Raw genomic sequence first — 26,812 nt, 5'->3', positions numbered from 1 at the left:
TGTTTTTTGTGAAAATATATATTTTTGTCATATTGCTATAATAAAATGTCTTGCTATTGCACGGTCTCGTTTAAATTAGAGATTTGAAATCGTGATCTTAGAATGATAAGGTTCTATCTCCGTTTAGGGCAGTTCAGAGATATTGAGCGTCAAAGTTTTTACATTCCATTATGTTTTGTGAGATGGGAACCTTTGTATTTTATTAATTACTAACTCAAAAATGCAACATTTTAAAAAATAACACCACACAGGCATTAATAAACACCTAATGGATCAGATTATGTAAAAACTAATTTGACAAAAATGGAGATAGAACCTTATAATTCTAACGTCACGAAATGGTGTCTTGGTTGGAATGTTTTCTGTGGTTAGTAAAGTTCACACAGACAGGGTGACTGACGACAACTAACTACGCTACGGCTCACCGTGTAAGGTATACTCAACTGTCACGTCTTAATGCTTTGTCTTGATTCAAAATGTACAAAAACATTTCATAAAACTGGGGTGTCTTATGTAGGGGGGGGGGGGGGGGGCGGGGGGTATGAAGTCACCATGCTACATCTTGGTGCTTTTCCCTGTTGAGTTCATGTAGATGTTTTCTGTGTGGTTGTCCTTCTTCATGTCGTCCTCCTGGTGGTCGTCTGCGGCGTTGTTGTCTGGGAACAGCTTGGCCAGCTGGTCCGGGTCCACGTAGGTGTAGAAATACGCCATGATGGAGAAGATGATGGACACGCCCACCAGGAGACTAGCGAACAGGAGGAACTCCACCCACTGGGAATGGCAGAATCAATATTGATCACGTTTAAGTGTTTTATCGTATCGAATGTGAAGCAGCATCCAAATATAAAACCCTGGAGAACCCCCTCCTTCCCTCTCTCCCTCCTCTCCTCTCTCCCTCCCTCTCTCCCTCCTTCCCTCTCCCTCCTTCCCTCTCTCCCTCCTTTCCTCCTTCCCTCTCTCCCTCCTTCCTCTCTCCCTCCTTCCCTCCCTCCTTCCCTCCCTCCCTTCCCTCCCTCCCTCCTCCCCTCTCTCCCTCCTTCCCTCCCTCCTCCCCTCTCTCCCTCCTTCCCCCTCTCCCTCTGCTTGTGTCCTACTCAAAACACCTTGGAGGAGAAGGTCAAGGTTCATCCCCGTAGATCTTCTCCTCCAATGCTTTTGTTTTTTAGGACAAAGAACGTAGGTGTAGAAATACGCCATGATGGAGAAGATGGTGGACACGCCCACCAGGAGACTAGCAAACAGGAGGAACTCCACCCACTGGGAATGGCAGAATCAATATTGATCACATTTCAGTGTTTTATCGTATCATCAAAATGTTAAGCAGCACCCAAATATAAAACCCTGGAGAACCCCCTCCTTCCCTCTCTCCCTCCCTCTCTCCCTCCTTCCCTCTCTCCCTCTCTCCCTCCCTCCCTTCCTTCCCTCCCTCCCCTCCTTCCCTCTCCCTCCTTCCCTCTCTCCCTCCCTCCTTCCCTCCCTCCTTCCCTCTCTCCTTCCCTCTCCCTCTCTCCTTCCCTCCTCCCCTCTCTCCCTCCTTCCCTCTCTCTCTCCTTCCCTCTCTCCCTCCTTCCCTCTCTCTCTCCTTCCCTCTCTCCCTCCTTCCCTCTCTCCCTCCCTCCCTCCCTCCCTCCCCTCCTTCCCTCTCCCTCCTTCCCTCCTCCCCTCTCCCTCCTTCCCTCTCTCCCTCCCTCCTTCCCTCCCTCCCTCCCTCCTTCCCTCCCTCCTTCCTTCTCCCTCTCTCCTTCCCTCCTCCCCTCTCTCCCTCCTTCCCTCTCTCTCTCCTTCCCTCCTTCCCTCTCCCTCCTTCCCTCTCTCTCTCCTTCCCTCCTTCCCTCTCTCCCTCCTTCCCTCTCTCTCTCCTTCCCTCTCTCTCTCCTTCCCTCTCTCCCTCCTTCCCTCTCTCCCTCCCTCCTTCCCTCTCCCTCTCTCCTTCCCTCCTCCCCTCTCTCCCTCCTTCCCTCCGTCCCTCTCTCCCTCCTTCCCTCCCTCTCCCCCCCCCTCTCATGTTGTACTCAGAAGTCCTTTCTCTCATGGTGGTGTACTCAGAAGCCCTTTCTCTCCACTGTTAGAAACTTGATTCCTCAGGTCCTCTCCTCTGTCCTCTGCTTGTGTCCTACTCAAAACACCTTGGAGGAGAAGGTCAAGGTTCATCCCCGTAGATCTTCTCCTCCAATGCTTTTGTTTTTTAAGACAAAGAAAGCCGTAAAGTCTCAAATCCAGCAATCCGATTTATAAGGCCTAAAAAGGTCTCAGATTTTAGTTATTCGGTCTAACAAATGAGGTGTTCGGTCTTAAAAATGAGATCCTGCAAGGAAATCAGTCCGACCACATCTGTTTACGTGGAAATTAATCAAGCTGGAACAAAAAAAAATGCCAATTCGCTTCCTTTTTTGTCTGTATGGCAGTGAAATCCCTAATTTCATCACCTCGAGGATGACAAAAAGCTATCGGTGTCGCGAATAGGGCCAAAATTCTATTCAAAGAGGTCTAAAAAAGGTCTAAAAAGGTCTTAAATTTGACTTGTTGAAACTTGCAGGAACCCTGATATTCTCCTCCAATGCTTTTGTTTTTTTAGGACAAAGAAAGGAATTTTCTCACAATTCAGAAAAGGCTTCAAAAGCTCCAAACAAAACAGATTGAGACACCAGGACAGAAGTCAAACATGTCCTACTATAGTGGTTGGTCGCCCTCTAGTGGACCATCAAAGACATTTACATTGAGTGGACCTTTAGTAAAACAGGGTAAACACAGTCAAATACTATAGAACAGCGATCTCCCTCTTTCCACACTCATGTTGGGAGGAATGTCAAACCCAGCAGGAACGTGCCAGTCAACACCACCCACTGAAACAACAGTGAGATACTGTAAAGCAGCGATCTCCAGCGCTCGACAGTAACGCCGTTTTACTTGTCCGGACCAAGTAAAACTTTCGCCAGGTTTGTTTGCGCGAGCCTGACGACGCTGCTGGATCCTGGATATGTTTACCTGTGTGCAGGAAGAACAACAGACGGCGCAGGCGCCAGACCACACTAGATGATCGTGGAGTGAAGATATTATCAAAGCGTACTTGCCTGTCGATCACCCGTACGCTTTGATAATATCTTCACTCACGATCATCTAGTCTGGTCTGGCGCCTGCGCCGTCTGTTGTTCTTCCTGCACAAATATCCAGGCTCTAGCAGTGTCGTCGTGCTCGCGCAAACAAACCCGGCGAAAGTTTTACTTTGCTCCGGACAAGTAGAACGGCGTTAATGTCGAGCGCTGGACCTCCCTCTCCAAGGTCATGTGATCTCCCTCTCCAAGGTCATGTGACCTACCTGATCGAGGCCTGCCCCTTCTGCCACTATCAGCACGATGACGTTCCCAAAGGCCACAGTCAGCAGCCAGCCAGCCTGCAGCACTGACTTCATATTAGCTGGGGCCTGTGTGTGTGTGGGAGGGGGGGGGCGACAACAACAACAACGACACATTACCACAATATGATGTCTGAGGTGTTTCTACTGTATGTCCTAAATATGCGGTGTCTGTCTATGTAATCTGCAGACGTGTTTTAATCTGCAGACCATTCCTCATTCCATGAGCCCCCGAGCCCCGTCCTCAGATTTTTAACAATCGTATGCTTTTAGGTCCATAAGGGGGGGGGGGGGGGAGAGAGGGAGCAGGGAGAGGGTGGGAGGAAGAGAAGGAGGGAGGGAAGGAGGGAGAGAGAGAGGGAAGGAGGGAAGGAGGGAGGGAGAGAGGGAAGGAGGGAGGGAGAGAGGGAAGGAGGGAGAGAGGGAAGGAGGGAGGGAAGGAGAGGGAGGGAAGGAGGGAGAGAGGAAAGGAGGGAGAGAGGGAGGGAGGGAGGGAAGGAGGAATGTCCGCAAGTGAAAATGTCCGCAAGTCACCTGTGAGTAGGAGAACTCCAGGCCGGTGATGGAGAACATGACCTCCCCCACGGTGATGAGGACGTACTGGGGGATCTGCCAGGCGATGTGGACGTTGTTGGCCTGGACGTCCTCCATCTTATGAGGGGTCGTCTCGGAAACGCCCTGGAAACAGGAAAGGACAGAAATGGGCAAAACGCACTTGATCACAACGGTTTGATCAGAACAAGCATTGTGGCTGGCCGAGAGGCGTACGAAAGCCGTGCGTTATTCCCTGATAAAGTAACAACTATGAAGCGTTTTATCTGTTTACTTAAGCCATGAGGCACGCGAGGCTGTGCGTTAGCGTAGCATGAAACCACATTGCTAATGGCAGCGTACTTTGCTTCTACTCGAGTCTGTGTTTTATTGTGAATAAAAGTAGGCTGCCATTGTCAGTGTGGTTTCATGCTACAACAGTGAATATGTACTGTGATATCGTAATGCAATCTTAACTGTCAATCATAACTCAATCCTAACTGTCAATCTTAACTGTCAATCCTAATTGTTAATCCTAACTGTCAATCATAACTGTCAATCCTAACTGTCAATCATAACTGTCAATCATAACTGTCAATCCTAACTGTCAATCCTAACTGTCCATCATAACTGTCAATCATAACTGTCAATCCTAACTCTCAATCCTAACTGTCAATCCTAACTGTCACTCCTAACTGTCAATCATAACTGTCAATCCTAACTGTCGAGTCATATTCATAAACGTTGTTGTCGGCTCCGATGACGCCAGTCTCTCACCCCGAGGATGACGGTGTACGTGGCGCCAAAGTCCAGCAAGCCCAAGTTGACGGAGAAACTCTCTGAGGCAGATATACATGTAACGTTTGTGTACCTGTCAGTGAGAGAGAGAGGGAGGGAGGATGAGAGGAGAGATGAGAGTGATAGAAAGAGAGAGATGAGAGAGAGTGAGAGTAATAGAGAGAGAGGGAGAGGAGTGTATGAGAGCAGAGAATAAAGTGAATAAAGAGGTCATGTCAACTGACAATCAGACGTACACTGCAATGTCAGAAAATCTATGATTAAATGTAATTCTTAGAAGACTGTAAAACAATTATAATACACTCTGGTGATGAGATAAACGTCCATGTCTTGAGTCATACTCACTCGTTTCTTTCCACAGTCTTGTTGGGAGAAATGCCAAACTCGCCAGGAACATTGAAGTTGACCCCACCCACGGTCAGGTTGACCGCTTCATCCCCCATGTTGATGAACCTGGTAGAGACAGTGACCGACAATACATTCTTAATGGGGCGGCTGTGTCTCAGGAGGTAGAGTCGCCGTCTAATGATCACAAGGTTGGCAGATCGGCGGTTCGAGCCCCGGCTGGCCACATGTCGAAGTGTATTTGGGCAAGACACTGAACCCCAAATTGCTCCCAGTGAGCGGGCCGGCGCCTTGCATGGCAGCTTGCCGCCATTGGTGTGTGAATGGGTGAATGAGAGGCCGTTGTAAAGCGCTTTGGAGCAGCAAAAAAGGCACTATATAAGTTCTATATTATTCAGAATTAAAAACATAACTACCTCACATACGCGTCCCCGTTCTCATTTTTCTCAATGAAGTCTGGCACCTTTATTATTTCCAATGAAAAAAACAAAACATGTCAGACCTTGAAAAAATCGAAATACATTGTCTCAAACAAATTCACAACGGACTAGACTAGTCTAGAGTGTCGTCTGGCCATCCGATAGCTATGTTGTGATTAGCGTGCTACAAACTCCACACTCACTAGTTTGCACTGGACTCCAACTCCAGCGGGCCCGCTGTGCACAACCAGACTGTAGGCCTCCAGCTCTGTGAAGGTCTCAGTACACTGGTATGGTAGACCATCATGAGTGACTCCAATTGTGAGGGTCTGGATGTCTCCCCCCAGTGGAAGCCTCTGGTATTGAAGGGGATCCTGACAGGACAGGGAGACAGGGAGACAGAATGTTTTGTATCTGTTTACATATACGGGATACCCTGAAAACAATGAAGTGTTTCTCACTGGTGAATTGAGCTGTCTTGTGATCCCAAGGGTAAGGAGAGTTATGTTTTTGTCTCTCCACTTTTTCTTTCTGTATTATTTTTCTTTATTTCGTTATTAAGTTGTCTTCAACTAAAAATGTAAATAATAGAGCTTATGTATGTATGTATGTATGTTATGGAAGTGTATTGTCTGTATTCAAGTGTTTAAGATGAAAAATGGTTTGAAAGTAGCTATGGTATGAGGACCCCAGGAAGAATAGCTACTGCATATTTGCTGTATCTAATGGTGGATCCAAATAAACAAATAAACAAACAAACAAACAGGGAGACAGAGAGACAGGGAGACAGGAGGACAGGGAGACAGAGAGACAGGGAGACAGAGAGACAGGGAGGCAGGGAGACAGAGAGAGAGGGAGACAGGGAGACAGAGAGACAGGGAGACAGAGAGACAGGGTGACAGAGTGAAAGGGTTAATATTCAGCTGTAGTAACGTCTTTAACTACATTGAACCCAGAACACACTCCCATTTGGTCGCTAGGGAAAGCTGCTGTCCACACTCGTAAATACAGTATCCCTCATCCACTGTGTTTACGAGTGTCGACAGCAGATTGGGAGTGTATCCCGGATAAGTAACAATAAAACATTGATGACCCTGTGCTGCAGGGGAGGCTGGTGGAGGTGGGAGGAAATAGGAGGACAGGCTTATTGTTACACGTGGAACGGATTGAGGAGCGGTAATCACTCACGTCCTCGTTCCCGTTCCATGCATTTACAATGAGCCCCCATCCTTCAATTGCTAGCTACCGATCCTGGTTACCCAGAGTACAGGGTATATACAGGAATCTTGAGGTTAATTTGAAAGTGACAGTTGGATCTAAGTGACAGTTGACACTAGAACAGCCGTGTCTATGTTACCTACCTCATAGGGTCTGATAGGTTGTGAGAAGAGGTTGTTGCTGCCGGGGACATCGAGGGTGATGTTGGACCCAGCCAGGTTGTAGACCTGCAGGAGACACGCCCCCCGGGGAGCAGGCTCCACCACTGTTTTCTGTCAAACGCCCAAAGAGACAAGAGACAAGAGAGGATCAGGAGATAGAAGGGTTCTCAGTGGTTAGGCTCAGTGTCTGTCTGCGTCACTGTGGCTTTAGATTAGGTCTTGGATGCAGTGGCAGACTCAGGCTGTTTGAAGGGCAGGGGCGAAAAGAAAAAAAGGGCACAAACCGCACAACATTCTAGCATCACACAATTGCTGCAGATTTGTGCCAAGAAAATATCCCCCACACCATTACACCACCACCACCATTTTCGCCCAGAGAACTGCTGCTCACTGGATATGTTTGTCTTTTTCTGACCATTCTCTGTACATACTAGAGATGGTTGTGCAAAAACCCCAGTAGATCACGCAATGTTTTTAACTATGGGGGCACATGGTCAAGTTTAGACCATTGGAGGGGCACTAATAGGGCACACCCTCTCGTTTTTGCCACTCAAAAGGGCACTTAAGCACGACGTTTTTCAACGGTGGGGGCACCGGGGGGGGCCAGTGCTTGGATGTGACTTAAGTCGAGGCTGGTGGAAGTTGAAATCGGAGGACGGTCGGTCTCCTCAATGTTCTTCATTCCGTCCCATCATGCATTACAATGATGGATGGAGTGTAACAGAATTCTGTGAGCTGTCCACCATCCATCTACTTCCACTAGCCTCCCTTGACGAGACCCCGCCCACAGACACTTAGGGTGTGTTCTCACTAGAACATTAGGGTGTGTTCTCACTAGAACATTTGCTTCACTTGAAACAGAGTTTAGGATAAAATTATCTTTGCTCTGCGTCGTTTGGAGCTGTGAGAACGCGCATTCGAAGTAACTCCCGGAGCAAAGAACCGACGCATGCTCCGCTTGAAAAGGGTGGTTTCGCTCCGGTTAGAAACGAAGCATCGAGGCTGTCCATAGGAAACCAACAGCGCACGCGTGTTGATCTGGATAAGAGCGGGACGAACGGGCAATTTTCAATTTTTCTGACCAATCAACTACCACGTCTGTTGCTTCGATTGCGTATGTTACTTCGTTTACATGAAGGGCTGTGAGAACGCAAATCAGAGAAATAATTTATGCAACAATGTTGCAAACTCATACACTTGCTCCGGGTCTCGATTCAGACTTTCATGTGAGAACATGACCTATGACATCAGAGCCCTCTCTATGACATCATGTGAGAACACGACCTCTGACCTACCACGACTGTCACCTCCACCAGGGTGGCGGCACAGAAGGCCAGCGCTGCAAAGATCATCCCCACGGTCATCTTCTTCAGGGGCCTGGGGGGAGAGAGAGAGACAGCGTCAGACACTATGAACCCACCAGTTCACCTTGCTGGACTAGTAGCATAATGACTGCTGCTAGATGGTCAACAATGTCCGTTTCAGTAGGACTTCTTGCGTGCTATTGAGCCGTACCTCCACATCACGTTGTTCTCAAGCCTCCTTTGGAGGTGTGGAGGGTTTTAGATTAACCGATCTGGCTTTGATAGAACTGGACGGAGCGATGGGAGGATATCCAATGATATTGCGAGAGATGCTTGCCATATCATTGGATGTTACATTGCTAGAACCCTCCTCCCACATGCCCGTAGAATGGTTGTTTGTTGTTATGTGCATCGTGTCAGACCTGGGGGGTATTCCATCAACGTCTCTAAAGGATTTTTTTTGTATTATTATTATTATTCTAGTCAAAGTCTTGCGAGACTTATCAAACTAAACCTGGATTTTCCTTTAGCAACGTTGATGGAATACCCCACAGGTCTACTTTGTAGAGAGTTGTTGCCTACGCTAGGCTATGCTAGATGGCAACATTGCAGAAAATGGAAGAAAACCTGAAAGAAAAACCAGGGGAGGCTGGTGGAGGTAGAACACCAGGGGAGGCTGGGGGAGGTAGAACACCAGGGGAGGCTGGTGGAGGTAGAACACCAGGGGAGGCTGGTGGAGGTAGAACACCAGGGAACCCATCTCTTCAGGTTACACCTTAACTGCTCCTCCTGAGACATCCACTACCCCCCAGCACTGCGTCTCCTGAGACACCCGCTTTCCCCTTTACTGTGTCCCCTAAGACTTCTACTGCCCCCCTTGTACTGTCTCTCTGTTCTCCAATGTCTATATAAAAAAATGATTGATGATTCACTTGCTTAGTCAAATGTATTGATTGTAAGTCGCTTTAGAATAAGGCGTCTGCTAAATGCCAAACATGTAAATGTAAAAATGGATGTGTTGAGATGCACGCTACGTAGGATGACGATCGAAGCCTCCACAATAACTTCTTGCACAAGTTCTGTCAAATCATTATTCTCCTGTTTGCACATCATCATCATCTCCTGTCTATCTTATCTATACACACTGATACGGACGACACGATAAGATAACTGGGAATAGAGGCAGCGAAAGATCTTCTCGTCTTTATGACTTAAGGTGTGACATTGTCATTGGTGTGCAGCTTCACATCAGCAGTCGAGGCTGGTGGAGGTAGAAATCGGAGGACGGGCTCATTTGAAGGCGTGGAACGGAATGAGGAACGATATCAAACACGTGTGTGTTGCCGTTACCCTTCCTCATTCAATTCCATGCATCACAATGGGCCTGTCCTCCCATTTCTACCTCCACCAGCCTCCCCTGCTTCACGTGACACCACGACACTTGTCCTTCCTTACACCTACAGGAGCTCCTATACACATAAACGACAACTCGTGACGTTAGAATTATAAGGTTCATTTATTAATGCCTGTGTGGTGTTATTTACATAATGGAATGTAAAAACTTTGACGTTCAATATCTCTGAACTACCCTAAACTGAGATAGAACCTTATCATTCTAAACGGAGATAGAACCTTCATCATTCTAAACGGAGATAGAACCGTATCATTCTAAACGGAGATAGAACCTTATCATTCTAAACGGAGATAGAACCTTATCATTCTAAACGGAGATAGAACCTTATCATTCTAAACGGAGATAGAACCTTATCATTCTAAACTCACGAGTAACTGTTAAATGCAATGGTACTATCTGATGTGAAGACAGACATATCTGTCCATGGAAGAGCGGGGCGGGGGGGAGGGGGGGGGTGGACTCACGTGAGGTTGATCCTGCACAGACCTACGCCTGGGTACACGACGAGGTCGAAGACGGGTACGAATACGAGGATCAGCAGGGCGTTCAACATCTTAGGGACAGGGAGGGGAGAAGAAGCACACCCTGAGGTGACTCAATCACAGTCACTCATTAAAGAAAGAACATTGTAAAATCATAAAGGTTCAGTGCAGAACACTAGTAAATAGTTTTGCTGATAATGTTGTTGTGATTATGTTATAAAAGGGTTGGGGACGTGTGATGCTCTCAGTCAAGGGCATGACAGCACCGATGGTACAGCACTGTAGAGGCTAGTGGAGGTAGAAATCGGAGGACAGGCTCATTATAATGCATGGAATGAGGAATGAGGAGGTATTACCATCGCTCTTTCCCGGCATTCCAGGCATTACAATGAGCCCAGTCTCTGATTTCTACCTCTACCCAGCTTCTACTAGTGTGTTACTTTGTTCACTGCCCCAGTTCTGTGCTGACCCCACTGTACCTGTATGTACTCTATGTTTTTATCAATGTTTGTTTTTGTTTGACCTGTGAAAGCTCTAGCTATGTGATGGAAGCACTATTACTATTACACATTACTATTATTATTATTATTATTATTATTATTATTATTATTATTATTATTATTATTATTATTATTATTATTATTACTACTACTAAAGAAGATCTGCTGCCTACCTGCATTTGATCCGGCTTCAGTATGAAAGTTTCTCCCTGGAATATGGAAGTGGATGGTTTCATTTTAATGACACGACGAGGTTAATAAAACATATTTAGTTTCAATATACTGTAATTCATCACACATACAAAACAAATGAACAATTAGATGCCCAGTAACCACAAACCTTGAAAAGTTGTGAGCTTAGAATGATAAGGTTCTATCTCCGTCTAGGGTAGTTCAGAGATATTGAGCGTCAAAGTTGTTACATTCCATTATGTTCTGTGAGATGGAACCTTTGTATTTTATTAATTACTAACAAAAACATTTCTACATTTTTAAAATAACACCACACAGGCATTAATAAACACCTAATGGATCAGATTATGTAAAAAACTAAATTTTGACCAAAAATGGAGATAGAACCTTATAATTCTAACGTCACAAAGTGCAATCACAACCAGGATCTGGAGGATGGGCTCATTGTAAAACATCTGTGCATCACAATGAGCCTGTCCTCTCCCTCCACCAGCCTCCCCTGGTACACAGGTAGATACAAATAACGTAAATTTAAAAATTACTTACAATCGCCATGTTCATCCTGGTCGCCTGCAGTGTCCAGCGGGATCCCTGAACAAAGGTGGCCGTTAATCACTGATTGGCTCTTTAAATGGTCTGTCATTCACTGATTGGCTTATTCAAATATTCTTTTGAACTGGAGGCACAGTGACTTTAGGTCATCTCTTCAGGTTACACCTTAACTGCTCCTCCTGAGACATCTACTGCCCCCCCAGCACTGCGTCTCCTGAAGACACCCGCTTTTCCCCTTTACTTTGTCCCCTAAGAACTTCTATTGCCCCCCTTGTACTGTTTCTCTGTTTCTCCAGTGTCTATATATATTATTTTTTTTAAAAGCTAGCTAAATTACTCTTCCTGCTGCAACTGGTGAACTGATGATTCACTTGCTTAATGAAATGTATTGATTGTAAGTCGCTTTGGTATAAGGCGTCTGCTAAATGCCAAAAAATTTAAATATAAATGGAATGGAATGAGTAATGGTGTTTTCCCTAGCATTCATTTGATACCATTCCTCCTTCCCTTCCATGCATTACAATGAGCCTGTCCTCCGAATACTACCTCCACCAGCCCCCCCTGCCTTTGGTTGAGGGGTTCAAGTCTTAGACTAACCCTAGTCCCAACCCTAACCCTAGCAACTAACCCTAGCAACTAGCCACGCTCCAATGGAACAATCATCCCAGATTAATCCAACAGATCTTTGGCCTCTAACAGGCCTGGTAGAAAGCCAAACATAACAGTGGCTAATGATTCCCTCTCAGGACAGATGTTTTTGTTTTTGTCCTTCTTGTTAGTTTTAAATCACTCAAATGTGAATAAATGTGTATTTCAAAATGGTCTGGATGAACTACTAACAACCTAACCCGTCACAGAGAAGGTAAAACTACAAAGAGAATGAATCATCAATCATCAATTAATCATGTACAAAAGAAGAGATTTGGTGAGGCTGCATTCTCATTTTATGCACCCAGATTGTGGAATGCACAGCCAGTTTACATTAGGGATGCAACCTCAGCAAATATGTTCAAGTCAAGTCACTAAAAACCCATCTTTTTTATATTGCCTTTAAATTACTAAATAATTAAATTAAGATTATACAATGATTAAAGCACTTTGAGCTGCAACGTTTGCAGGAAAAGCGCTATACAAATAAAGTTATTATTATTATTATTATTATTATTATTATTATTATTATTATTATCCCTCGAGGGTGGAACCAGAACTGCTATCTGGGCCAGGTCTCTCTTGGAACACAGATAATTGTATCTCAATGGGACTTCCTGGTTAAATAAAGGTTAAATAAAACACTTTGAAACTGTTCTAACTGGGCCGATCCGTTGTGAGCAGGACAGAACCGTACCTGCTGGTCAAACAGAGCCCAGAACATCGGCAGAGGGATGTAGAGCACCAGAACCCTCACGACCATCTTGATCTCATGGATGAGGCGTTTCTGTGGACACACACACAGGAGACATGATTACACACACACACAGGAGGGTCATTAGTAAGTAAAGTAAGTAAGTAAAGCTTTATTTATAAAGCACCTTTCATACAAGAAATGCAGCTCAAAGTGCTTTACAACAGGACTAAGAACATGAAGTGAATATAATAAAACATAGCATAGAATGAATATAAAAGCAGGGGGAAACAGTAAAAGAAAAGGTAAAGAGAAAATACAATAAATAGAAAAAGAGAAACAAAATACAACCTCTGCTTTAACACTTAGTAACCGCTATCCATCTTCTCATCAGCAGAATACCTTTCCCTATCTCTCTCATTTCCCTACCTTACACAGTCTTTCTGTACTTCTCACTGGCTTTCAAGTTCAAACATGGCTGACCTTGCACCAAAAATCCAGTATCAACATTGCAGTTTCTTTCTTTTGCACTTACTCAAACCTTCTGACAACTTACAATCACCTCTTTCTCATCGATCCGGCAGTGTCAGATCACAGTATTTTAACCAACTGGATATGTAGCCTAACTGGCGTGTCTCTAGACACAGCAGCGCAAAATCCCAGTCAACTGGATCTGTAGCCCAACTTGGCTTTGTGGTACCAATGTTATCCCCCCACAGTCTGTGGAGTTAAAGACCATGTGCATTACTGTGTAGAAATATAAGAGATAAATAGATAAAACATTTAAAGTGCAGCAGCTGGCAGATGAGCAGTGGGCAGGTGCAGATAAGCTAGTTGAAGGCCATATTGAAGAAGTGCGTTTTTAGCTTTCTTTTAAAAATATTTAGTGAGCTGGCTTCCCTGATCTCTAAAGGTAATGTGTTCCAAAGCTTTGGGGCATAGTTGGCAAAGGCTGCGCTCCCGATCTTCTTCTGACTGTTGCTGGGGACCTCTAATAAACCTGCGATAGATGATCTTAGTGTTCTTGAGGGTGCATAATTGGCAAGGGAATTAGCAATGTACTTTGGGCCTCGCCCATTAAGGGCTTTGTATGTAAGGAGGAGGACCTTAAAATCAACCCTACATGTTACTGGCAGCCAGTGCAGAGTAGCTAGGACCGGAGTTAAGTGTTCTCTCCTCTTGGTTCTAGTTAGAAGTCGAGCTGCAGAGTTTTGAATGAGCTGAAGTTTTGCAGTCGTTTTTTTAGGAAGGCCAGTAAAAAGTGTGTTACAGTAATCGAGCCGGCTTGAGACAAAGGCATGAATCAGTTTTTCAGCATCTTTTTGGTTTATAAGTGGTCTTACTTTAGCAATGTTTCTAAGGTGAAAGAATTATGTTTTCGTCACCTTGTTAATATGGGACTTGAAGCTTAGGTCTGAGTCGAAAATAACACCTAGACTTGTAACCTCAGGTTTAATCAATGATGTCAGTTTCCCCAGATTATTAAGCAGCATATCCCTCTTTGCTTTAGGGCCGATCAGTAGGACTTCAGTTTTGTCCTCGTTTAGCTTCAAGAAGTTATTGCTCATCCATTTATTTATTGCTAGAAGACAGTTCGTAATGGAGTCTATAGCTGAAGTATCATTTGGTTCAGCAGAAATGTACAGTTGCGTGTCATCGGCATAGCTGTGGAAATGTACAGTTGCGTGTCATCGGCATAGCTGTGGAAACATACGTTGTGCTCTCTAATGATGTCCCCGAGTGGTAACATGTATAGTGAGAATAGTAGTGGACCAAGGCAGCTCCCTTGTGCGACTCCGAAATCGCTGTCATATTTCTCAGACACATGATCGCCAAGCTTGACATAGAACTTTCTCCCTGTAATGTATGTTCTGAACCAATTTAACACGCTGCCAGAAAGACCAACTAACTCTTCGAGACGATTGATTAGGATATCATGGTCGATCGTATCGAACGCTGCACTTAGATCTAATAGGACGAGAATTGAGACCTTATTAGCATCAGAGTTTAGTCTGAGATCACTCACTATTTTAGTAAGAGCAGTTTCAGTGCTGTGATATGTTCTAAAACCTGATTGAAATTCCTCCATGACATTATTTTCTTTCAGAAAGGAGTTTATTTGTAGTGAAACTTCCTTCTCAAGTATCTTACTAATGAATGTGAGGTTAGATATCGGTCTGTAGTTTTTCAGTGCATCGGCGTCGAGGTTGGGTTTCTTTAATAGCGGTCTTACATTTATTAAGAGGTGGAATAATTCAGGTAGGACATCACTGAAGGCCTAGGTGTGAAATGCACTGCCCGCCACTGCTGTGTTTAGATATCATACCGAATAGTTCTCCTCAGCCCAGTCCAGCCAGTGTTTCCTCTTTGGGTCAGACTTGGAACTCTTACAGCGGTTCTTGATGGCGACCTGTAGAAAGGGATGAAGAGAGAGAGAGAGAAGTGGACATGGTAAGACCATCATTTCTCACCTGTTAATTTTTCTGATAATATGACTGGCCAATCTAGAAGAGAGAGAGGTCTGACATGGGGAGGCTGGTGGAGGTAGAAATCGGAGGATGGGCTCATTGTAATGCGTGGAATGAAATGAGGAATGGTATCAAACACCAAACACCAAATGTTTTTATACCATTTCTCATTCCGTTCCATGCATTACAATGAGCCCGGCCTCCGATTTCTACCTCCACCAGCCTCCCCTGGATCTGACTCCTTAACCTAACCTCCTAACACCTTAACTGCTCCTCCTGAGACATCTACTGCCCCCCAGCACTGCGTCTCCTGAAGACACCCGCTTTCCCCTCTACTGTGTCCCTAAAACTTCTATTGCCCCTCTAGTACTGTTTCTCTGTTTCTCCAGTGTCTAAATATATATACGTTTTTTTTAAAACCTAGGTTTAGAAGAAGGTGATAGAAGAAGGTTTTTCCTTCTATCAATGGCCCCGGGCCTGAGCTGGATTACTCTTCCTGCTACGACTGGTGGACTGATGATTCACTTGCTTAGTATTCAAATGTATTGATTGTAAGTCGCTTTGGAATAAGGCGTCTGCTAAATGCCAAAAATGTAAATGTAAATGACTCACCCCTGGGTCAAACTCACCCCTATGCACTTGCACACGTCCAGGAGGACATTTCCTGCGGGCGGACTCTTCTTATACAAGCCACTCCCACTGATGAACACAACTACAACAAGATGGGGGGAAACACAAGGTCACACATCGTGACGTTAGAATTATAAGGTTCTATCTCCATTTTTGTCAAAATTGAGTTTTTTACATAATCTGATCCATTAGGTGTTTATTAATGCCTGTGTGGTGTTATTTTTAAAATGTTGACATTTTTGAGTTAGTAATTAATAAAATACAAAGGTTCCATCTCACAAAACATAATGGAATGTAAAAACGTTGACGCTCAATATCTCTGAACTACCCTAAACGGAGATAGAACCTTATCATTCTAAGCTCACGACATGTTAATACTGGTTAGAAAAAATGGAGGAAAGATTGTTATTAAAACGCTGTTCATTCACTGTGGCCAATACAGTTTTATGAGTAATAATACATATATTAAGATATATCAAAACAGCCTCAATTCTTCGTGGCATTGATTCCACAAAATGTTGGATCACTCATATTGGTACTGTATATTTTGTCTTGAGTTTTGTTGTATTGTCGTCTTGCTGTTGTTGTATGTACTGTAGCTTGTTAAGCATGGTAGAATACCAAGTCATGTTCCGAGTGCACTGCACATGGCCAATAAAGTTGAATTGAATACATCGAATCTAAGCTTTGTCAGCGCCACGCTCTGCCAGCTGGGCCACTGAGGACCACCTGCTGTGGGCCCACAAGGGCACTCCATCATCAGAGGGACTCTGAGTGGTGAGCTTAAACAGCACTCACTCACGGTCTATTTCCAGAGACCATTGTTAATAAACAAAGATGAATGTTGTGGATTAGTTTCTGGATTTGTGACGGTTTGTTTAGTCTGGGAACAGAACCGCCTGCCAACAAGCCCTGCCAATAAGAGTGTGTTTTCTTTCATATGCCATATCTCCATATCTCCATATCTCCATAATCTGCATCACGTTTGTGTCGCTAAACGAGAGAGTAAACACATTGTTATGGACCAGGGGAGGCTGGGGGAGGTAGAAATCGGAGGACAGACTCATTGTAATGCATAGAATGGAATATGGAATGGTATCTAGTACCCAGTACCTAACTGATCTCCTCTCCCAGCATACCCCTTCCCGGGAACCTGCGGTCCACAGACATGGGCCTGCTGTCCACCCCCCGCACCAACCTACGGACCTTTGGGGGCAGAGCCTTCAGCGTGGCCGCACCTACACTCTGGAACTCCCTCCCCACAGTGATCCGCAACGCCCCCACCCTGGACTCCTTCAAATCAGCCCTCAAAACACATCTGTTCTCCAAGGCCTTTGGCCCCAAGTCACTGTTTCTGTTTTGCTTTGTTTGTCTTCTGTTTTGTCTGTCCTTGACCATTCCCCCTTTAGAATTGTAAAGTTGGGTTTTCGAAAGGCGCTATACTGTAGAAATCAAAGTTATTATTATTATTATTATATTATTGTTATTATTATTATCAATGGTATGGCACGTGTTTGACGCCATTCCTCATTCCGATCCATGCATTACTATGAGTCTCCCATCTCGACCGGCCTCCCCTGTTACATGGACATAGGTTAAGATCATTATCGATGTCCCGAGCCAATACCAACCCAGTTTAGTGTTGTTTGGATTGGCAAGGCCCAATGTTTACCAGACCTCCATACACATCAGCCCCTTTCTGCTGACTGGCCTTGAATCCCATCCCCCCTGATCCATATGGGATGTATGGTTGAGTGGCTCCGCTGGGCCAAAGCATGCGCTATCAAAACAAACCCTGTTCTGTAACTCGAGGGGCCACGGCCGACCCACAATGACGACTGGACACAGGGTCCCCATGTAGGTTCTACTACGTGACGTTAGAATAATAAGGTTCTATCTCCATTATTATTTACGATTTGTTTGTTATTCTTTGTTTTGGTCGCTTATGGATTTCTGTACGTCACCGAGTTTGATAGTTTTTTATTCAATAAATGCTTTAAAGTTTAAACATACCTTTTATCTCAAGCGAATAGTTTTTAGCGCGTCATACAACTTCAACCCAGAGCCTGCTCACGTCTCTCAGCGACTTTGGATTTTCGGCTCGATCTAGTCGCTACACTACTTCTCCACTCCCAAGTGTGGAATTCGGTTGTTAAGTCTGACGTCAAACGTGACGTTTAGCAATTTCCGGGTCCAAACTAGAAATTCCCTGCACCAGAGTACCAGTGTACTAAAGCACCAGAGTACCAGTGTACTAAAGCGGTAGAATGACAGTTCAATCGTTTTTTAGACTGGGATCTATTCATACAACAAGGGACGCAGCACTTTCCCGTTTTTTCCCATATTGTCAGCGTCTTTGAGCCTCGGAAAAGCGCTATATACATTTAATGAATTATTATTATTACTGAGGCATTTCGAAGAGAGCGCCTCAGCCAACGTTGGACCCGGAAACACGTCACGACTTAACAACCGAACAGACCTCCATGGCTTCATAGGAAGAGAAGGGAGAAGAAGGGAGACACTCACCCAGAGCAACGATCATCAAAGCTGCTGGTACCCCGAAGGCGAGAGCGTAGCAGTCCCCCCCGAAACACTGCACATCGCCTGCAAGAACATACACACGCATGCACACACGCACACACGCACACATACACACACACACACACACATACACATATACACACACGCACACACACATACACGCACGCACGCACACACACACACACACACACACACACACACACACACACACACACACACATTTTAATCATTTATTTATGTCCACATAGAAACAAGTATACAGGGACACAAATACTGAAGGCACAGATGGGATGCATTCACAAACAGACATGGACAATGTCTTTCACATACAACAGGACAAGACTCACGGGTACAAGTAACACCGTCTCCGCCATATATGGCGGCTGCCAATAATCGCAGAGACAGAGCAATACTTGCTGAGCCTTTTTGCTTCTCCCTTGGACATTCCCAGTAGACGTAGTCCTCTGACAACCAATCTGTGCACATGTCCAAGACTGCCAAATATAAAGACTAATAGCGTACACCTATAGCCTAGCTCTGAGATGGTATCTACAAGCTGCTGGTATTTCATGACCTTAGTCATGAAGGCTTCCTCTAGGCTTATATCAAAGGTGCATGCTACCTCTAATACAGACACCTCTCTGGACTCTTCATTAACAACAACAACATCTGGTGTGTTAGCAGACAACTGTGAAAAGTGACATTGGTCATTACAGAAATTGAACATAGATGCATTGACACAAGCATGTGTATACATTTTCACTGTAACTGGGAAGTGGAGTGATATGTCCTTTACTATAAGGCTCACAATTCTGTCATGACGTGCTATATACATTCCTTTGTAAACATAACAGCCATTCAAGATGTGTGATAGTGTTTCTGTAACCTGTTCTGTGGTGTGGTGCAAGCAATGACACACACATATACACACACACACACACACATATACACACGCACGCACACATACACACACACACACACACACATACACACACACACACACACATACACACATACACACATACACACATACACACATACACACACGCACGCACACACAGCCACACACACACAGAGTTCAGTACAGCTAAGTCATGTAATCTAAACAGAATTAACCATAATTAAATGTCGGCCCTGAGTCCTCATTCCTGACACTGACCTCGTAGTATGGGTGTGATGAGCATCGATAGGACACTCCCAGCGTTGATGGACATGTAGAAGATAGAGAAGAACTTCCTCCTTTCGTTTGGCTGTCCATAAAAGGGAAAAAAGTGTGAACGTTGTTTTATATTTTTAACAAAAAACATTTTCGCAGGTATCTTCAAGTTACAGTTACAAATTTCTCAAATCACATTCTTACAACACAAATACCCTTTTAACAGAACACTGTTTTTTTTTTTCTTTCTTTTTTTTTTTTTTTTAATCAGAGGTTAACTAGACTGAACACAAAGAGTAGGCGAACAGTACATTTTGTGACGTTAGAATTATAAGGTTCTATCTCCATTTTTGTCAAAATTGAGTTTTTTACATAATCTGATCCATTAGGTGTTTATTAATGCCTGTGTGGTGTTATTTTTTAAATGTTGACATTTTTTTTGTTAGTAATTAATAAAATACAAAGGTTCCATCTCACAGAACATAATGGAATGTAAAAACTTTGATGCTCAATATCTCTGAACTACCCTAAACGGAGATAGAACCTTATCATTCTAAACGGAGATAGAACCTTATCATTCTAAACGGAGATAGAACCTTATCATTCTAAGATAGAACCTTATCATTCTAAACGGAGATAGAACCTTATCATTCTAAACGGAGATAGAACCTTATCATTCTAAACGGAGATAGAACCTTATCATTCTAAACGGAGATAGAACCTTATCATTCTAAACGGAGATAGAACCGTATCATTCTAAACGGAGATAGAACCTTATCATTCTAAGATCACAAGTTGTATTTCAGAGTGATGTAACGTCTTACGTGTCCCTCGTCAAACTGGTCCCCTCCGAACGCCGCCACACAGGGTTTAATCCCCCCGGTCCCGAAGGCGATGAGGACCAGGCCCACCATGGACAACACTCTGGGAAACACACACACACACACACACACATAGACACACACATAGACACACACATAGAGACACACACATAGAGACACACACATAGAGACACACACATAGACACACTGTGTTGAGTCTGGGAAACACACACAGAGACACTGTGTTGAGTCTGGGAAACACACACACACACACACACACTGCGTTGAGTCTGGGAAACACACACATAGACACACTGTGTTCAGTCTGGGAAACACACACATAGACACACTGTGTTGAGTCTGGGAAACACACACATAGACACACTGTGTTGAGTCTGGGAAACACACACACATAGACACACTGTGTTCAGTCTGGGAAACACACACATAGACACTGTGTTGAGTCTGGGAAACACACACACATAGACACACTGTGTTGAGTCTGGGAAACACACACACAAACACACTGTGTTGAGTCTGGGAAACACACACACACACAGACACACTGTGTTGAGTCTGGGAAACACACACAGACACACTGCGTTGAGTCTGGGAAACACACACAGACACACTGTGTTGAGTCTGGGAAACACACACACATAGACACACTGTGTTGAGTCTGGGAAACACACACATAGACACACTGTGTTGAGTCTGGGAAACACACACACATAGAAACACTGTGTTCAGTCTGGGAAACACACACACAGACACACTCTGTGCATGGTGCTTACATGTGCATGGTGCTGTCGCCCACGCTTGGGATGGCGCCTACAGACTTGACCACGTGACCGATGACGTACACGATGGACAGGTAGATGATGGTCCTGTGAAAGACAAAAAAGCATTTTGTGACGTTAGAATTGTAAGGTTCTATTGTAGTTTTTTTAAATTTATTTTTTAGATATATATCTGGACCACCAAGCTATGTGCTGTGTGTTTGTTAGGTGTGGTTTCTCTTTTTTCTCTGTTACTTTATTTTATTTCATTTATTTTTTAAGTCCTTTTTTGTTGTTGTTGTTGTTGTTGTTGTTGTTGTATGTGTCTGTGGGTATATATGGATGCTGTATCATTTGATTACCTCTCTGGCTGCTCATGCATTTGTATGACCCACTATTTTATGTTATGGAAAATCATCAATAAAAATATATATATATATATATTGGTGTGGATGTAGCCTAAATCTCAATACAAATATCTAGGAATTGTAATTGATGATCCTCTCTCTTTTAAGCCTCACAAAATATATTGTCTTTGCTCCCAGGACGTATTCCTACTATCTGTTCCTAAAGTCCATACTGAATTGGGAAAAGGTAGTTTAAGTATGCTGCTCCCTCTGCTTGGAATAGAGTTGCAAAATTACCAATTAACATTTCTAATATTTTTGATTTTTTTATGATTCTGTAATTTATTCTTTATTTTCCATTGTAAATTGTTGTATGTTTTTATGTCTGCTACTCTGTTAATTGTGCTGCTGCCTGTCTTGGCCAGGACTCTTTTGTAAAACAGATCTTTAATCTCAATGAGACTTTTCCTGGTTAAATAAAGGTTACATCTTTTTCTTCTTTTTTTTCTTACCATTCCATGTTTGCCATAAATCATGTTTGATAGAGGTCAAAGTACGGTAGCATTCCATTCTATTGCAAAGCTTTAAATGGTTATTTTAATTTCTGACAGTGTATGGAAAATAGACATCTAAATACCTTTCTATAACTTAGACATCAATGTCCATTAAAGAAATATCACTGGTGTGTGTATTTTTTTTTTTTTTTTTTTACTTCTGTAAATTACATCAGATTTAGAAAACGTTATTGTATACAGCCCTGTTCTGTCCCCTGCTCTTTTGTTATATACTGTACATGTTTGCAGACATTTTTCTCCACAACCAGTCCGACTGGTCACAGATCAATGGAAACGTACTGAATGTATGGAATGTGGAAATACAGTAAACTAGATACTAACCCTAAAAAAAAAAAAAAAGAGTTTTTTACATAATCTGATCCATTAGGTGTTTAATGCCTGTGTGGTGTTATTTTTTTAAATGTTGACACCAAGCACTTGTCCTTCCTTACACCTACAGGAGCTCCTATACACATAAACGACAACTCGTGACGTTAGAATTATAAGGTTCTATCTCCATTTTTGTCAAAATTGAGTTTTTTTACATAATCTGATCCATTAGGTGTTTATTAATGCCTGTGTGGTGTTATTTTTTTAAATGTTGACATTTTTTTGTTAGTATTCTAACGTCACGCACTGGAGCACATTGACATTTTTTCCATAAGACTCACTTGAACTTGCCCAGCCATGAGTCTGCGATGAGGGCCCCGAGCACGGGCGTGAAGTAGCAGAGGCTGGAGAAGGCGTGGTACACGGCCGTGGAGAGGTCCTTGTCCCAGTGCAGGTAGTGGATGAAGTACAGGGTCAGCACCGCTTCATTAAAACACAGAACCACGATGTCATGGTCATAATATGATATCGTATGTAACGGGAGTGTAATTTCTTTTTTCCTGTTAGCTTTTATGTATGCTGTTCTTTCTGTTTGGAATTGGACTTTTGCTGATGTATTTCATTTCTATCATCTCTTCTCTTGTTTTGGAGCACTTAGTCATCTTGTTTAGATAAGCCAAGCGCTATACAAATAAAAGTTATTTTTACTGTTGTTGTTGTTGTTGTTATTATTGTTATTATCATCATCCTCATCCTCCTCCTCATCATCATCATCATCATCATCCTCATCATCATCATCCTCAGAGTCTGACAAAGCCTCCAGTCTTCATATACAGATTGTCATCAAGCTGAGTAAAATGATCTGGGGTGAGTTTCCTGAAAGCTTGGCAGTTTAACACTCGACCAGCCTTGAGAGGCCATTTGACCCCTGTGAGTATAGAACATGTTTATATCTTTGCAATCGATCAGACTTCAGGACCCTCCTTTCATGACTTTTCCTTGATATGTGCATTCTACCACCCAGTATCCTTACATTTTCAAAATCACATCAGGATAAGCTAGTATGAAGCTATTTTGCCATTGTTCTGTGTATGTAGGAAGCAGGATAATTTACAAGTGGCCAAATAGTGGTCGCTGTGTGTAAATAGCAGCTTGAGCTTTGTAAAGAGGCACGGCTGTTCTAGTGTTAAGTAATACTTCATTTCTCAAGACAACACCACCGCAACAAAGCCGCAAGACTGCAGCAATTGTAAAATCAACGTTTCAAAGTCAATCTTATGCATGAACTAACAACATCTGTTCAATGAAGAACTTTGCTTTGTCAAAAGAGATAAAGTTCTACTTTAGTTCAGAAGCTTTGGAGAAACTGACTGATCTGTAGCATGAGAAGAGGATGCAGGCCTAAGTAAAACAGACAGTGGAGATCATGTGAGAGGAGGAGGAGGGGAGTCTGACACCATGGGACATCCATAGTGGTCTCTCTGTTTGAAAGACCTGGTTGACTTCTGCACACTGATCAGTGCTTCTCAGGGGAGGCTGGTGGAGGTCGACATTGGAGGATGGGCTCTTTGTAATTCATGGGATGGAATGAGGAATGGTATCAAACACAAATTCTGTTTCATGCATTAGTGATACCTCATTCTGTTCATGACATTGAGCCTGTCCTCCGATTTCTACCTCCACCAGCCTCCCCCGCTGCCTCTGCACTCATAGAATGATTTAACAAGAAGAAGAACCCTTCAGGGTTCCGTGTAGAACACCTTTGGGTTCTATGTTGAACTGCTTTCCACCAAATAGTTCTGAAAGGCTTCTACTCGTAACCCAACTGGGTTTTACATGGAACCCAAACAGGCTCTCCTACACAGGTAAACAGGTTCTTTAAAGTATTCCCCGCCTAGGAAGAGATGAAGAACCAGGTTTTTTTCTAAGAGTGTAGCCAGGGGTGCAAACTGGTGATGGCCCAAAAAGGTGACACTTTTTTTTTTGCGGCTAACCTTAGTTTAGGTATAGCGCTAGCACTAATGGTGTTAAATAGATACCTCTAGCACTAACGGTGGTCTAACAATGATGCGTGTGTAAGTAGCGGCAGCCCTGACCTTAACACCTGCAGAATTACTTCGAAAACAGTTTACTGTGACTGTGTTCTCTATGCTGTCTGGAATTGTACCCCCCCCCCAAAAAAATAATAATCTGCAGATCTCCACAATTCACATGGATGACATATTTTGAGATAAAAACGGCTAATTTAGCAGAAAGGTGACAAGTGTGCACCCCTGGTGGCCTCCTGTGTCTGTGCTGGGGGTTACCTCTCATGCCATAGTAGGAGAAGCGTTCACAGAACTCGTTCACCACGATGAAGGCGATGCTGACAGGGTAGTTGGTCCCGCATAGTTTCTAAGGAGAGAGAGAGAGAGAGAGAGAGAGAGAGAGAGAGAGAGAGAGAGAGAGAGAGAGAGAGAGAGAGAGAGACAAAGAAGGAGACAGGAGGGTCACATCTGACATCCTTTTTATGAATGAACAGTGAAAGTGAACTATGGAAATCGTGAGCTTAGAATGATAAGGTTCTATCTCCGTTTAGAATGATAAGGTTCTATCTCTGTTTAGAATGATAAGGTTCTATCTCCGTTTAGAATGATAAGGTTCTATCTCTGTTTAGAATGATAAGGTTCTATCTCCGTTTAGAATGATAAGGTTCTATCTCCGTTTAGAATGATAAGGTTCTATCTCCGTTCAGAATGATAAGGTTCTATCTCCGTTTAGGGCAGTTCAGAGATATTGAGCGTCAAAGTTTTTACATTCCATTATGTTTTATGAGATGGAACCTTTGTATTTTATTAATTACTAACTAAAGGGTTACATTATTTTAAAATGTCAACATTTAAAAAATAACACCACACAGGCATTAATAAACACCTAATGGATCAGATTATGTAAACAACTAAATTTTGACAAAAATGGAGATAGAACCTCATAATTCTAACGTCACGAAATATCTTTTTGGATCATATCACTAAATTATTAGCAGATTCTAGACAAAGTCCCAACTGTCTTTAGTGACATCTTTGTAAATGTCATTAAGACATTTAGAAAAAAGTGAAGTTCCCAAAGACAAAGTGAAAGTTTCAAAAGCTGCTCAGCTAAGGTGTAGATACTGAGACTGCCTGAGTTTGCCAAGCCATATTTTTTAATTTTTTTAACCTTTATTTATACAGGTTAAAACACATTGAGCCCCAAGGGCTCATTTTCAAGTGTGACCTGTTCACAGGCATACAACAACAACATCCACCACAAACAAATACAATACAAAACCTGGCCTATATAGTCTAAAACTAAACTAAAACTACATAGTCTAAAACTAAAACTAGTCTAAAACAGTCTAAGATAGTCTAAAACTAAACTAAAACTACAAAACCTAAAACTAGCCAGCTAAGGAGCTAGGGACAGAGTCTCTCCTCAATGCCTTCTCCCAGACCATGGCCATATTGCGCAAATGTGGAGAAATAGAAATCTTAAAGATTACCGGTGATTTTGGTTTATCTTCACTCTCCTCTGTCTCCAACTGGTGATCTGAGAGTTAGAAAGAAAAGAAAAGTTAGTCACTTTAGGGATCATTATACAACAGTTAGTTCCGACCAAGTAATTTGATTGGACAAGAAACCATGCAAACAAAAGTAGAACCATGCATGAATATGAACTGAAACCTATTTTATACAGGCCCGCCCTAAAGTACATTTCTGCCTACGCTACTGTTAGGGATACAAAACAAAACAGACCGCCAGGGTTTAGGGGTGTAGCCTACAACAGATCACCAGGGTTTAGGGGTGAACAACAGACCACCAGGGTTTAGGGGTGTACAACAGACCACCAGGGTTTAGGGGTGTACAACAGAACACCAGGGTTTAGGGGTGTAGCCTACGACAGACCACCAGGGTTGAGGGGTGAACAGACCACCAGGGTGTAGGGGTGCACAACAGACCACCAGGCTGTTAATTTTGACAAAACAGTGTCAGTGTCACACCTGTGCTTAGTTTATCATGTACATCCTAGATCAGGGGTGCCCAATACGTCGATCGCGATCGACCGGTCGATCGCAAAGGTAGTATGGGTAGATCGCATGGCATTGAACAAAACGAAAATAAAAAAATTAAAAAATTAAAAATTACGAAAACGAAAAATAAAGTTCGCCTATCATCCATCCTCACTATGGCTTTTGCCACTTGATTGACGTACAGGTAAGCCAGTCTGAGATCTGATCTTTTCACCTACACCTAACACGCGGTTCACCACGCATGCGCAGTCAACAGCACCAACTACAAAATACAAAATACTGGCGAGACTAATTACCTAGTTAGCCTTCCAATTTCTACTATTTACTATATAATACTAAATAAAGGCTATACAAATGAGTGGGGAAGCTGGACCAAGTAAGAAACCAATAACGTATAACTTCCATCCAGAATGGGAGGAGGACTTTTTTACACGATGTGATATTGGAAATGCTTCTGTCTGATCTGCAAACCTACGATGGCTATTTCGAAGAAGGGAAATGTGGCAAAAGAGCGAAAACGTACGGCTG

At 43.4% G+C, this 26,812-nt stretch overlaps 1 protein-coding gene across 1 annotated transcript; it reads right to left on the bottom strand.

Annotated features, from left to right (window-relative positions):
* Positions 1–555: 555 nt before the first annotated feature.
* Positions 556–25,717, bottom strand: slc15a2 (solute carrier family 15 member 2; the record flags this gene model as incomplete). Its single annotated transcript, XM_080537050.1, has 21 exons — positions 556–771; positions 3,317–3,421; positions 3,887–4,030; positions 4,661–4,754; positions 5,027–5,134; positions 5,638–5,819; positions 6,807–6,935; positions 8,120–8,201; positions 10,007–10,095; positions 10,698–10,733; positions 11,263–11,307; positions 12,614–12,703; positions 14,937–15,020; positions 15,708–15,790; positions 18,235–18,312; positions 19,409–19,499; positions 20,230–20,329; positions 21,021–21,113; positions 22,578–22,719; positions 24,543–24,630; positions 25,709–25,717. 21 exons carry the CDS (start codon positions 25,715–25,717, stop codon positions 556–558), a joined length of 2,088 nt encoding a protein of 695 aa, XP_080393176.1.
* Between the last annotated feature and the right edge of the window lie 1,095 nt (positions 25,718–26,812).

This window comes from Nansenia antarctica (genome assembly GCF_963989245.1).
Source record: "Nansenia antarctica genome assembly, chromosome: 7".
Classification (NCBI taxonomy): Eukaryota; Metazoa; Chordata; class Actinopteri; order Argentiniformes; family Microstomatidae; genus Nansenia; species Nansenia antarctica.
Note: the sequence above shows the minus strand (reverse complement) of the source record. Positions and strands in the feature narration are given on the sequence as shown.